A 14,462-nucleotide genomic window follows, 5' to 3' on the forward strand; every position below is an offset into this window, starting at 1 on the left:
ATTCTTCAACTACTTTATTTTCCTATGCATAGCATCTTTACATTTTTTCTTCTGAAATTAATTATTCAATCATATATTTAACTAAATATTTATATAATCTGTTTATTGTGCTCACCATAATCTGGGTGTGGACAATACCCCAAATATCCATTTTTCTTCTTCGTAATATGCCCCAGTGTTGTTATAGTTCTATGCCTACCTCCTTAAACAACTATTATATCCAGTTCTAGGAAGCAACATTTATGTTACCATGAGCAAAACAGTAATTCAACCCAATATATTTAAAATCACTGAAACTATTACTTTTCACCATGTATCAATCAGGGTTCTACCAGCAAAATGTAAACCATTCTGAATATTTAAAACAGAGGGAATTTAATGCAGGGAATTGATTGCAAAGAGGATGGAAAAGTTGAGAAGAAGAACACATGATGATAAGACAGCCCAACAGTTAGAACAGCAGGAAGCCATTGCTACTTTTAGGATGGAAGAACAAATGGGTGAGGCAGTATACAGAAGCCCAAGAGCCGTTTATCTAGTGGGAGATGGAGACACTGCTGAACATTGCCCAAAGCAATGAAGGAAGGGAGAAACACCTTGGCCTCTCACTCATCATATCCTCCCTTCTCCTAAAACTACCTTCCATTGGACAACCACAGCCTGAAGACAGCTGACGTGGACAACTGGGAAATGCAGCCTGGGGATTAGTTTCATCATCTATCTCCAATAGCACAGCATAGGAGAAGGATGAAGGTTGGATCTGGTTAATCAGGCCTAGAACTGTCACATACAGGATGTGAACATTTCTCCAAACATTCCAAAAGTCAGGTATTTCAGAATTAACTTATCTCATGGAGCTATTTAATTGTAAATCCAATCTATTTAAAATAAGTAGTTCATTAACATATGCTTGTGCTCAAAGACATACAACCACATGGGCTTATCAGATCTTCTAAACTAAAAAAAATTGGACAAAAATAAATTTATCTAGAAAATTTAAAAATACTATGTTGTTCTTTAATATAATGAATGATTGTGTATTAATGTATCAAGTAATATGTCATGCTAATAGAACAGCTCTGCAAATCACTACAGGTAACACTGTAGCATTTTATTCCATATTTTGGAGTGCATTTTTCCAAAATGACTCAGCATGACTATCTATTACCACTTCTCCTTTAAAGAAGGAAAAAAACCTCAGAATTTTAAAAATATTTGTTCAATGACACTATTTAATAAGGATATAGGTTTTTAAATAGTGCCTTAATGTTCTAAACTGAAAATGCCTATATAGTCGAACAGTACATATGGAATATGTGATGCATCAATGTGTAGGGATGACTTAACAGATGAGTTTGAAGAGCCTCACTGAAGAGACTCTTCAATGATATTCCAAAAGTACAGTATAATCGACTCTATTGTTATTGGTAATTCTGCATTCTCATACATAAATCATTTACTTTCTTGTATCCAATAGCATACATTTTAAACCAAAACTAATTAACGTAATCAAAAGGCAAATGTATTGGACAAATAGGCTGAGAAGTAATAAATGCTTGTCATATCCATTTATAAATCTACTTGTAAAAGTTTTGTGACTTCCAATGGAAATATCTTCTGCATAAATGTGTTCTATGCTGTATGCTTGAAGCAAAAGTCTTCTGCCTTATTACAATATCATTATTAGGATCTCATATAACTTCCATTCAAATCTATTGCATTAAAATGAAAAAGTTGTGTTCAACTTTGCTAAAGAAGATATCACATTTAAGAAAAGAACCTTCCTTCCTTCCTTCGATTAAAGCATGACAAACAGAGAACAGGATATTTTGAATTCATATCAGGATGGCAGCTTAAAATGTACAAAATTCATAGATGAGTTGAAGTAGAAACAGATGAAAGAACTAGCTTAAAATGGCATGTCTTTTTAAAAACTGGGATGATATAAATGAGGCTATTCCTTGCATTATCTCCAAAGAATATTAAACATTTTTGGACATGTTAACATAACTGTATTTGTTAATAAGGTAAGAATAAAGTGACTGATTCACATTAAAGTAGCTTCAAAACTATAAAAAAAAAAGTCATCTGAAATTAATGTATTGAGCCAGAGCAGAATTATGTTCCCCTTGATTTTCTAGGTCTAGAAACACTGGGTCCTGAAGCATGACCAATGTGGTTCTAGCATCTCCTGTTCTTTGCTATGTCACCTCATGAAGCATTAACTCAGATCTTCCATGTACTTTAAAATGCAATTTGAAGACTAGAGAAGAAGTTAATTTCTCTATACACAAATTAACAAGTTCTGTTAAGCACAAAATAGCAATAAGTATTAAATGTGGTAGCAATCTAATATCTAGTATCTCATAAGTTAATGAAAATATTAATTTGTATTGGTAGCAAATTACAACGTACTCTAGACATCCATGCATTCATTTAAAGTTTAGGTAAGGGAAGTACCAAAGTTATTGTATTGAATAGATGCATCATTAAATACTTTATCAAGAATGTCCAAATACCTCATGTGAATCCTTCAGAGATTTATCAGTGAATATCATTATTAGAAATAATGGACATTTTGACATTTAATATATTGTTTCACTAACCTTAAGAGGCAAAGTTAAAATGATAAGAATGTTGAAATAACTAAATGGAACTTCATTATAAGTCCTCTATTTAAGCCAAATAGAGAAGATGATTTACAAAATGATAGATACAGTTTGTGGATCACAGAATGAATTCCCTTTTGTATGATAACACCACTTAAGGGAAGTTTTGCTTTTCTTGATTCTTTTCTCTAAAACAGACATTCTGGCATTTAGGAGATAAAAACGTATGATTTGACCTTTAAACTTCTGTTTCATTAACGTAACCACAAGCAACAGAGTCACTGACTGACACGTTTGCACTTTCAGGCCTTTAGCACTTAGTTATTTGATAACTTTTATGCCGCTATTTGCTTTTTATTAGAGATACTTTGAGGAATGAGTTACATTAAAAATAGAGTATACTGTGTAAAGCTTAATAAATGAACTCATGTAATTCAGTAAAGTGTTCTCTTGAGTACTAGATTTCTGTACTTTGACGTGAGGGTGTGTATGTATTAGGGAAGATTTTGTTTTGTTTGTTTTGTTTTCTAATGAATTAGATAATTAGATCAAATACAATTCCAAGTATCCAAAGTGAAAACATAAACTATAACTCTGTTTCATTACTTTTGATGAAAAGTATGTCACCTGACTTACACTCAATTAGTCCTTAAGCTCTTCTGTACTGGTCTATGAAGAGAGCAAATACCAGTTGCAGATGAGTCAAGAAAAATAACTGACACAATTTAACATTTGTTTTAAGAGAAAGAGGATTTCTTATAAATATACACGTTAAGAGTGTTTAAAACCTGTGGGCAATGTAAAAAAGATAAAAAATAGGATACTCCCTAGAGAATTCTAGAATTACTGTAAGCAAATTATTCTGAGTAAAAAATAATGCAGATTGGATTTGCTTCATATGACAAAAAAAAAAGATTCTGTTTATTTTAAAAAACATTGTAATTGGTTAGAAACACTATTCAGAAGAGACAGAGGTTGTATTCTCTTTTAAAAGTTGAAAAGTCAAAAGTTCCCTAAACTAAGATATGACAAAACTCAGGATATAGCATATAAATGGATGAGGTACAGTGCACACAAGTAAATGAGGACTGCACCAAAACAACAAACCAGGAAGGATATTGGTGTCACTAGTTAGAGAAGCTTCACTATTGGAAGCAATGACTGAACTAAACATAGGTCTCCTAGAGGCAGAACATGGGTTCAGTTATTTTAATAGAAACAAAACACCTAAGATATACCATTAAAAGACAAGCAGTCTATCAAATCCTTTAGATTGAAAGTGTTAATGCTCATTACAAATAGGCAATATACTGCTACAAACATATAGATCACAGCTCCAATGATAAGTGTTTGCAACCTCTAAAGATAGCACTTCATCCTTACTGTTGTTTAAACTTCCAAAACAAACTTAATATAAAGAACATAAACAAGGATTTAATTTATATCCTGTGTGTGACCAAAAGTTCATCTCTTTTACCAACAATGAAAGGTATTTTACTAAGTTATAACAAATCATTTGTTACTTTTGTATACATCCAGTGGCATTTTCCATTTACAGTAGAGATAGCATATATTATAAAAGCACGTTATTAATGTATATTAGAAACTACAATAGTATTCCAGATGAATTTGGACTCATAAGCATGTTTTAGAAGGTGTAAATCATTTACCACACCCAGATCCCAGATCATTAAATTTAAAATATATTGCATGACTCAAATAAAGCATAGCCCACTCTGTTTCACCTTAGACATGCCACATATACGGACTTTGTGCAATCTGCACTTACAAGCCAACTACCACCCAGTGGAGAGAAAGAAGATCTTTCAGGGAGATTTGAGATATATGTCAGGTGGAAGTGTCATGGGGTGAAGGGAGGGCAATGGGAAATGAAGGAATAAGGGCATTTAGCCTTGTTTAGATCTAAGCTGATTATCAATTTATATTTTCACAGGAGAAAGAATGTTTCTAGAAGCTTATCTGCAGTGTTGTTTAAAGATAAAATTAGTCTATGGATGTTCATTAATGACAAAACATTTCGATGCTCAAGCTTGGGGAAAAGAAGGGAAGAAGGGACAGTGAGCAAAAGCAAAACTTAAAATGGGAAAAGGGAGGAAAAGGGAAAGATGAGGGGATAGAGAGAGGAAAGAGAGAGACTGTGTGTACACATGTGTGAGTGACAATGTGTGGAACAGGGAAGTAGCGTGTGCCTTTTAGACAGTAGAAGAGAATCTGAATGTGAAAGTGGTTGTTAGGGAGAGTATGGAAGTGCCAGCATGTGTGAGAATGTGAAACAGAGTATGTGAGGGACTGTGGTTAAGAAAGAGATTTGTGAGGGTGAGAAAATGGTACTGGAAGGGGTTAGAGGGAACATACGTGTGTCTGACAGGGATGGGAACCGATATGGGGAAAGAGATGGGAAATGTGAGTCAAAAAGAGAAAGAGAGAGAGACAGAGGGAGACAGAGAGAGAGAGAGAGAGAGAGAGAGATCACAGAACAGGGATATTAATGAAGAAGAAAAATGGGGAATGGAGAAAGGTAAAGAGTGGAGAAAAGTGGGTTAAATAAGAGGTGAGAAATTAGAGTGGTGGAGATAAAAAAGAAAATATGAGGAGAAAAAAGGGAGGAAAAATAGAAAAGGAATGAAAAGAGGCAAAGGAAGAAGGGGGGAGATGGAAAGAAGAAAAGAAAACGAAGGGAGAAAAAGAAAAGGGAGAAAGCGGTAAGAGGAAAGAAAGAAAACTGAAAAGGGAGAAATTGAGCCTAAGTGTCCAAGTGAGAGGGAAAATACATAGGAGCAGGGAGCCAGCCATCAGTTTGAAAAAGTCGCTTAGGCTGCAGTAAAATAGAAACAACCTGATAAACTTGTCAGACTCTCCAAGAGTACCCCATGACAATAAAACAGAGACCTTGTGAATTTAGTTTCCAAGTGGCACCTGCCCCTCTTAAACCTCACACTTCACTCATCCCCGGGCTACCTGTCGTTCCGGCAAAGTGCTTTAGCATCACCAGTCCGGCTTGCTACCTGCCCCGGGGTTAAGGGGCCATGGCTCCACGCAGAATCAGCAACTGAATTTCCTGAAATGTAGTCTTTTGATAGTGATCACCACCAGCATCATTACTTGGTTTAAAAAGAAGGCAAGAAAGGTGGAAAGAGAGACAGAAAGACAGACTGAGACAAGTACGAAAAAGCACGACGTTCTTCCTACCTAAGCACCGCCGTGTCCCCTTTTCTGACCATCATGTTGTCCACAGCAGCCCAGGGGAAGTCCACACTCTGTCCAGCCGGGAGGCAGGAGGGTAGCAGGCAGCACAGGCTGAGGAGCACCGCCGCCAGCCACTGGTTCGAGCAACAAGCACCCTGCACCAACAGCATCATGTCCATCCCTGCTAGGGCTGCTCACTCTCCAGCAGCTTTCAGCTCGCACTCCCCCACCCCCTGGTGCTGGCTAGTCTTCCCGGGAACCAGGCAGCGCGCCACAGGATTTTTTTTTTTCTTTCTTTCTTTTTTTTTTAAATTTGGTGGATGGGTGGGTTTCTTTTCTTTCTTCCCCCCCACCCCCCTCTAGTTGTTGGGTGTTGTTTCTCTCTTTTTTGCCTCCCCTCCTCCTCGTCTTTGCTTTCCCTCCCTCCCTCCCCTCCCACCCCCTAGCACCACACTACACCTCCTCTCGGTTGCTTTTGGCCGAGTCCGGAGAGTGGCTAATTCTCGGGCGGCTCGCGCACTATCTAGCGAGAAGGCGAGCGCGCCGGCGAGTGAGGGAGGAGGCGCGGCGGCGGCGGAGGCTGGGCGAGCGGCGGCGGCAGCGGCGGCGGCTGTAATCGCGGCTGCACCCTCAGCAGAAGCAGCGCGGGGCGCAGCGGCGGCCGGAGGCCCCAGGCTCTCGCGCGTTGCCAAGCGGCCGTTTCCTTAGCAACCCCGCCCGGGGACTGGGGATGCAGCAGGGAGGGGGGAAACGAATTGGGGCGGGGGGGGGGTGGCAGGAAGAAAAGAAAGAAAACGAAAAAAAAATCAGTAAGAGGTATATCACAATTATGCAAACTGAGAGGAAAAAAGCGACGCAACGGAGACAGAACGCTTCCCTTCCTGTCATACGCAGTAGAGTGATGCTTTGCTAGAAAAGTCTCCTGGTCGGGGCTGAGGTGAACAGAGCAGAGGGGCGCTTTGCTTTCCCTCTTCGGTGCGTTTTACCTCTTGAGGCACCGTAACTTTTAAGTCCTCCAAGTTGTGGTCGGCGCCATCATGACGCCAGGGACTGTGAGGTGGTGTTGTTTCTTTTCTTTCCAATCTCGCCGGGGCGGCCGCGCTACAGTTGACAAGCGGCCAACTAGTTCACTCTTTACCTCTTTTCGGATATAGGTAGGGACGGTGACGGGGGGGAGGGGCTGCTTTTTGAAGGGACAAGATGGGGGTGCTTGCAAGGCCTGGCGGTAGAGCAGCTGGCGCGTCTAATGGGTCAGTCGCTAAGGATTGGACGGCGGTCCCCCTACACCCCGCACCTCGTGCATGTTGACACTAAATTGTGTGTGAGAAAGGTATAATCAAAGTGGAGAGCGCATGGACGTGTGTGTGAGTGTGTAGTAAGCGCGCGCCCCTGTATGCGCGCGAGTCGAGCTCGCGGGCCCTGTACGCGCGCGGCACGCAGGCGCGCAGGGAGGGGCAGGGAGGGTCGTGAAGGGATGGAGTCGGGAAGAGACTGCAATCAAGCGTTTTAATTGTGTGCAGCCAGGCAGTCCTGTTATGTAAGAGGCAGTTTAACCCGTTTGAGCCTATCAGGCGGAATGATAAGCGCGTTCGAATCTAGGCAGGGCAAAGTTACCGGGTTTAACGAGTCACAGGTTTATATTTTTTAACAGCCTCCAAACCCGTTTGGATAGGCTTCCTACTCCGCGGCGCAGAGCGGCTACCCTCTCTTCTTAACGCCGCCGCATCCACGTAGCAGCTCGCCCCTACGCTGCGAGCCGCTGTCCTGGCCCAAGGCAGAGTGAGGTGCTGGGCATGGGGCCGCCGCCTACCCTTTTTTACTTCTTCCCTTCTTGAACTCCTTTCCAGATTCAGGATCCTTTAGCTATTCCAGTCCATTCGCAGATCAATGCGAGAACCGAGACTAGAGTCGATAGCAGTTACGCCGATCAATCTTGCTCAGTGAGGAGTTTGGGAAGCAGAGCGGGGAGGTGAAGGAGAGAAACAAGTAATTAAAAAATATGCTCACCCCTCCCCTTCCTCCAACCCTATCCCCCTTAAGCAGTCTTGGAAGATTTTCTTCGGCTGACCCCAGTCCTTCATCCCTTGGAGGAAATAAATACAGCAAAACCTCGCACATCCCTAACTCGTTTTCCATAATGCTAGCAGGGTCCTTTGGCAAAGCGCAGAAGCAATAATCTCTGCAGGGGTCAGCATCCGGCTGCCTCCCCAGACTGAGCTCTTTACGAGGCAGGCAGGGAGTCGTTTTGCTTGGCGGTAGCGGTGCTCAGAGTGATTTTTATCGCAGTGCTTGAGGATATATGGGGAAAGGAAAGGTTCCCATCACCTGTGACCACCCAGACTGACTGATCGAAGAGCCCCTAACCAGCATCACCTCCCTGCTGAAGTGACAAGTGACACTCCAAGGCCCGAGCCGTTTGCAGCAGGAGTTGCTGATGTTACTAGTATTCAAGCTTAACTCTCAAATCCGGCTCGGAAATTGAGAGTGCAACAGTATTCAACCGCGTTTTGAAACATCAATAAAATGTTAGTCATTTGCGGATGAATGAAAACATTTTCTTTACCGTCTGGTATGCTAGGGAAATAATTGTCAAATGACAGACTCTTGCTAATACTGAAGCCAGATACCTAGGTAACACTGTTGTCTTGTTAACTGCGTTTTTCTCTCTTGCGTGGTACACTAATGGATAAAGCTTAAAATTATCTAGGGCAAACGGGGGATTAGAAAAATCGACATGTGGTATACATAGGCAAAGCTTCGCAGTATTATTTAGTATTTTCACTAGAAATTATCTAGATTCCATTAAAGAGAAGCAGAAGGCACAGCTTCCAGCATTGTGACTCAGTTTAGTGCTATTTTATGCAGGGATGGGGTGGCAGCGTTTTCTAGTACAAGCTGTGAAAAGCATCCTTTTGTAACCGCTGTTTCTCAGAGATCTGACATCTTCAGTGAGGGGGGGGGAAGGAGGGGGGAATCTGTGACCAGGGATGGAGCTACGCAGCAGTTTTAATATGTACAACAACCCTTCAGGCTTGTGAAAGGAAACTGGGACCACTTCTCTTTAAAGGCAAAGAGTTTATTTTCTTTATTTCTAGTTTTTATCTCAACTTCCATTCACTGATCACAAAACACTTAAATCTCACAAAACCCATCCAGAGGAAGCAATAATTGAACCTAGTTTATAGATGCATGGACAATTGGAAAGCTTATTTACATGTGCATCACTATTATTTAAAGTGAGTGCAAGAATGCTGAGTGGGGTAGCCTTATTACTGCATGTACTTTCACTGTCCTTCTGACTGGGAAGGGAAATGATTTTCAAAGCTTTTATTACTTTCTTTTCTCCTCAACCTTTCAATGGGCATATATCTGAGAGGATTTTACAGGGTTTCTAGTATTTGCTTTTGAGGTCCTAGATTTCTTTCAAGCAGAGACTTAAATCCTATAAGTCTTGGCTCCTGAGAGGAAACCAGAACAAAAACAAAGAACAATGAAATGAAAGAAAGAACACCTCCCAGCTCAGATAGCACATTGTTCCTTAGTAGAATTTTTGTTTGTTTGTTTGTTTTTTAATAAGTATTGAGAATAGGTAGCAGTATTGTTGGAACATTTTAGATAATGAGGGTTGGAGTGGGTATAGTACGATAATCCCTTGGTCAGAGTTTTTAGGAATTGACATTGGAATGAATTACTACTACTACTACTTCCTCTTGAATCATGTGCTCTTACTTTGTTTTCAAAGCTCAACTTCAAATATTTGAAGAAATGTGGTGACCAATATTGAAGGAGAAAGGTGGAGCCTGACTTTAATAATTGATTATGCCTTTAACTAGACTGGTTTACACCCCCTGTTTTTCATGTCTTCTGACCTCAGGGGGGTTGGAAGGGTAATGTTGTAAGGAAGATTCTTATGCTTCTTTTGTTTAATAAACTTGATTTTTAATTGACAGTGTAAATGAGATTATTTTGGAAAAAAATTGAATATAGATTCAGGTTTATTTTCTGATAACAAGTAAACCCAGATACATCTTTCATTCTATTACTGTGTAGGCATGAGAAATTTTAGGCAAGACAGGTCCCAGGACCTAATCAGAGCTAATGAGAGTACTTTGTAATCCCTGAAAGAGTCCGTCAGGAAGCCCTTTTAAACAGGACATATGAATAATAGCTCTTAAACTTGGGCCATAATTGAGTCTCTATTTGAATTAAGCTGGTTTAAGCTTGGAGAACCTTGCCAACTTAAACTGGCCTATAGTGGTGATTTGCAGGTCGTTATCAGAACTACAAAGCTTAGGATATTTGTTGGGGCCGGGGGCGGGGCGGGGGAGAATATTTCTTTATAGAAAGGTTTCTCAACCTAGGAACTTTTTTATGGAATTATAGTTGATTTACATTATTGTATTAAATATCAGGTATGCAACAAAGTGATTCAGATATATTATATATATATATATATTCAACCACTTAGAACACATTCCACAGGCAGAGTGTGGGCCATCTCAGAAGTCAGGAGTTCCCAGGGTATGGGGTGGTTGGTTTTTATGGGCTGGGTAATTTCTTTTTTTTTTTTACTTCCTAAATTTTATTTATTTATTTATTTATTTATTATACAGCAGGTTCTTATTAGTTGTCTGTTTTATACATATTAGTGTATACATGTCAATCCCAATCTCCCAGTTCATCCCACCACCACCACCCCACACACACACTTTCCTCCCTTGGTGTCCATACATTTGTTCTCTACATCTGTGTCTCTATTTTTGCCTTGCAAACCGGTTCACATGTACCATTTTTCTAGATTCCACATATACGCATTAATATATGATATTTGTTTTTCTTTCTGACTTCACTCTGTATGACAGTCCCTAGGTCCATCCACATCTCTACAAATGACCCAATTTCGTTCATTTTTATGGCTGAGTAATATTCCATTGTATATATGTACCACATCTTCTTTACCCATTCATCTGTTGATGGGTATTTAGGTTGCTTCCATGACCTGGCTATTGTAAATAGTGCTGCAGTGAACATTGGGGTGCGTGTGTCTTTTTGAATTATGGTTTTCTCAGGGTATATGCCCAGTAGTGGGATTGCTGGGTCATATGGTAGTTCTATTTTTAGTTGTTTTTGTTTGTTTGTTTGCGGTACGCGGGCCTCTTACTGTTGTGGCCTCTCCCGTTGCGGAGCACAGGCTCCGGACGCGCAGGCTCAGCGGCCATGGCTCATGGGCCCAGCCGCTCCACGGCATGTGGGATCTTCCCAGACCAGGGCACGAACCCGTGTCCCCTGCATCGGCAGGCGGACTGTCAACCACTGCGCCACCAGGGAAAACCCTATTTTTAGTTTTTTAAGGAACGTCCATACTGTTCTCCATAGTGGCTGTATCAATTTACATTCCCACTAACAGTGCAAGAGGGTTCCCTTTTCTCTATACCCTCTCCAGCATTTGTTGTTTGTAGATTTTCTGATGATGCCCATTCTAACCAGGGTGAGGTGATACCTCATTGTAGTTTTGATTTGCATTTTGTCTAATAATTAGTGATGTTGAGCAGCTTTTCATGTGCCTCTTGGTCATCTGTATGTCTTCTTTAACCTAGGCATTTTTAATAATTTGGGCCAGGTAATTCTTTGTTGTGGAGACTTCCCTGTGCATAGGAAAATGTTTAGCAGCATCCCAGGTCTCTAGTTACTTGATGCCAGTAGCACCAGTAGATGCCAGTAGCTGTGATAACCAAAATTTCTTCAGACATTGCTAAATGCTGTGTGGACCAGTGTAGAGGGGTGGCAAAAATTACCCTAGGTTGAGAAACTCTCCATTATAGGTTAATTTTTTTCAAATATATACCATCTTGTGCTTTTCAAACAAAATAATAAAGCAGATTGTGGTCAAAACAAAAGTATTTTATTTGAATTCATAGCTGCAAAGTAGCTTCTCCTCCTCATCTATTCAGTATCTGCATTTACCTGCTATGTGATTGAGTAGCCCAGGTTAGTGGGAGTGTAATTAATTGAATGGCTGAACATAAATATCGTTTCATGATGTTCCCATTGGAGCTCTTTTATTTAAGTCAGAGCTGAATGGATATTTCTCATTTTTAAAAGAAATTGTCATTTTGTGGTGGTTTAAATAAGAGTATGAGTCAATGGTGAGCTTCTTTTGGCAAGAACTAACTTAAATCTTTGTATTCTTTACAAAGTGACAGCTACAGGGTATGCACTCGGGAAATGACTATTGAATAAAGGAGAGGAAGAACAAAGTAATTTCCCTTTTAGATAACTCTATGCAAAAATCATATATTCACTCATTTAACTTTTTTATTATCTTATCTATTAAAATACCAGCCTTGATGATAAGTAAAGAGGTAAGAACTGTGGGCTGGAGGGATGTTTCAAGGATACTTTCAAAGCTCTTCAAACTATTCCCATAGTCTGGCCCTGAAAATTTCACCTAAGTGCTTAAACCAGAATGAGAAGTCTTAGGATAAGTGTGGATGGAAATTATTTTTGAAGTACTGAATTTTTTTATTTTTTTCACTTGTAAGGTAGTGAGTGCATATCAACTACATACCCTTATATATTTTCATGGGTTCTGGAGAAACTAATAAATACCTCTATCCTTATTCATTTAAGATTTATTTAAGAGTTTTACTTCCAAAATGACTTTAGGAACCTCAAGTACATGTACGTGAAAGTAAATGTCAAATTTAATATTTTCTATTTGACTATCAGAAATGTAAAATATTACACTCTGAAACTAGTATTCATTTTTTATGCTATTTCTTGTTATTTCCTAAAGGTTTCTGATTCTGACTGCAGAGATTTTTACCTGTATACATTTGACCCTTCAACAACACGGGTTTGAACTGTGTAGGTCCACTTGTATGCAGATTGTTTTCAATAACTGCTATAGTACCACACTATAGTGTAATGGCTGAGTTCCTGGATGTGGAACCTCAGAAATGGAGGACTGACTATAAAGCTGTAAACGGATTTTCCACAACGCAGGGGTCGGTGCCCTTTACCCACCACATTATTCAAGGGCAAACTGTATATATTTTTAATGACTTTACTTTTTTTAGAGCAGTTGTAGGATTACAACAAAATTTAAAGGAGGGTATAAAGATTTCCCATATATACCCTGCCCTCAAACATGTATAGCCTCCCCCAGTAACTACATCACTCACCAGAATGGCACTTTTTTTTTTCAGCAAGGATAAACCTACATTGGCACATCATAATCACCCCAAGTCCATAGTTTTCCTTATGGCTCACTCTTGGTGTTATACATTTTATGAGTTTAGATAAATATATAATGACATGTAGCTATCATTTTAATATCGTATGGTAAAAATCCTCTGTGCTCTGACTATTCAGTTCTCCCCTGGCAACCTCTAATTTTTATTTTTTAATTGTCTCCGTAGTTTTGCCTTTCGCAGAATGTCATATGCTTGGAATAATACAGAATGTAGGCTTTTGTCAGATTGGCTTCTTTTACCTAGTAACATGCATTTAAGATTCCTTCATGTCTTGTCATGACTTGGTTGCTCATTTCTTTTCAGTGCTGAATAATATTCCATTGTCTGGATATACACAGTCTATTTATTCTCCCACTGGGGGACATCTTGGTTGTTTCCAAGTTTTGGCATTATAAATAAAGCTGCTATAAACATCCATATGCAGGTTTTTGTGTGGACGTAAGTTTTCAGCTCTTTAGGTGAATACCAAGGAGCATGATTGCTGCACCATATGGTACGAGTATGTTTGGTTTTTAAGAAAACCCCCAAATTCCCTCCAAAGTGACTGTACCATTGGGTATACATTCCCACTAGTAAATGAACAAGAGGTCTTGTTGCCACATAACCTCACAAGCATTTGGTATTGTCAGAGTTCCAGATTTTGGCCACTCTTGTACGTGTGTGGTGGTGTCTCATTGATGCTTTAATTTGCATTTCCCTGGTGATATATGATGTGCTGTATCTTTTCATATACTTATTTGCCATCTGTATCTTCTTTGATGAAGTGTCTGTTAAGGTCTTTGGCTCATTTTTAATCAGTTTTTCTTTTTATTGTTGAGTTTTGAGAGTTCTTTGTATGTTTTGGGTAATGGTGCTTTATCAGGTGTGTCTTTTTTTTTTTTTTTGCGGTACGCGGGCCTCTCACTGTTGTGGCCTCTCCTGTGTCGGAGCACAGGCTCCGGATGCGCAGGCTCAGCGGCCATGGCTCACGGGCCCAGCCGCTCCGCGGCATGTGGGATCTTCCCGGACCAGGGCACGAACCCGTGACCCCTGCATCGGCAGGCGGACTCTCAACCACTGCGCCACCAGGGAATCCCTATCAGGTGTGTCTTTTGCAAATATTTTCTCCCAGTTTGTGGCTTGTCTTCTCATTGTCTTGACATTGTCTTTCGCAGAGTGGAAGTTTTTAATTTTAATGAAGTACAGCTTATCAATTATTTCTTTCATGGATTGTGTCTTTTGTGTTGTGTCTAAAAAGACATCACAATACCCAAGTTCATCTAGGTTTTCTCCGATGTTATCTTTGAGGAGTTTTATAGTGTTACACTTGGGTCTATGACCTTTGTTTGAGTTAATGGTTGTAAATTGTATAGTTATCGATGTGTTTTCAAACTCTATTAAGACTTGTGAA

At 39.9% G+C, this 14,462-nt stretch overlaps 1 protein-coding gene and 1 long non-coding RNA gene across 3 annotated transcripts in view; one reads left to right on the top strand and one right to left on the bottom strand.

The window, feature by feature from the left end:
* NEGR1 (neuronal growth regulator 1) overlaps positions 1-6,181 on the bottom strand; it is a 909,782-nt gene extending 903,601 nt beyond the window's left edge. Inside the window, exon 1 of one of the 2 annotated variants that reach the window (XM_067726571.1) lies at positions 5,820-6,181. In XM_067726571.1, coding sequence (XP_067582672.1) covers positions 5,820-5,995 — 176 coding nt within the window. In that variant the 5' untranslated portion in view covers positions 5,996-6,181. The remainder of the gene's footprint in view (positions 1-5,819) is intronic. The other variant, XM_067726572.1, reaches the window with a different exon arrangement.
* A 427-nt stretch (positions 6,182-6,608) lies between these two features.
* The window catches only part of LOC137218872 (uncharacterized), a 47,416-nt gene continuing 39,562 nt past the window's right edge, over positions 6,609-14,462 (top strand). The window contains exon 1 of the long non-coding RNA XR_010940904.1: positions 6,609-6,970. This is a non-coding gene — a long non-coding RNA (uncharacterized lncRNA). The remainder of the gene's footprint in view (positions 6,971-14,462) is intronic.

Source organism: Pseudorca crassidens, chromosome 2 (assembly GCF_039906515.1).
Source record: "Pseudorca crassidens isolate mPseCra1 chromosome 2, mPseCra1.hap1, whole genome shotgun sequence".
Lineage (NCBI taxonomy): Eukaryota > Metazoa > Chordata > Mammalia > Artiodactyla > Delphinidae > Pseudorca > Pseudorca crassidens.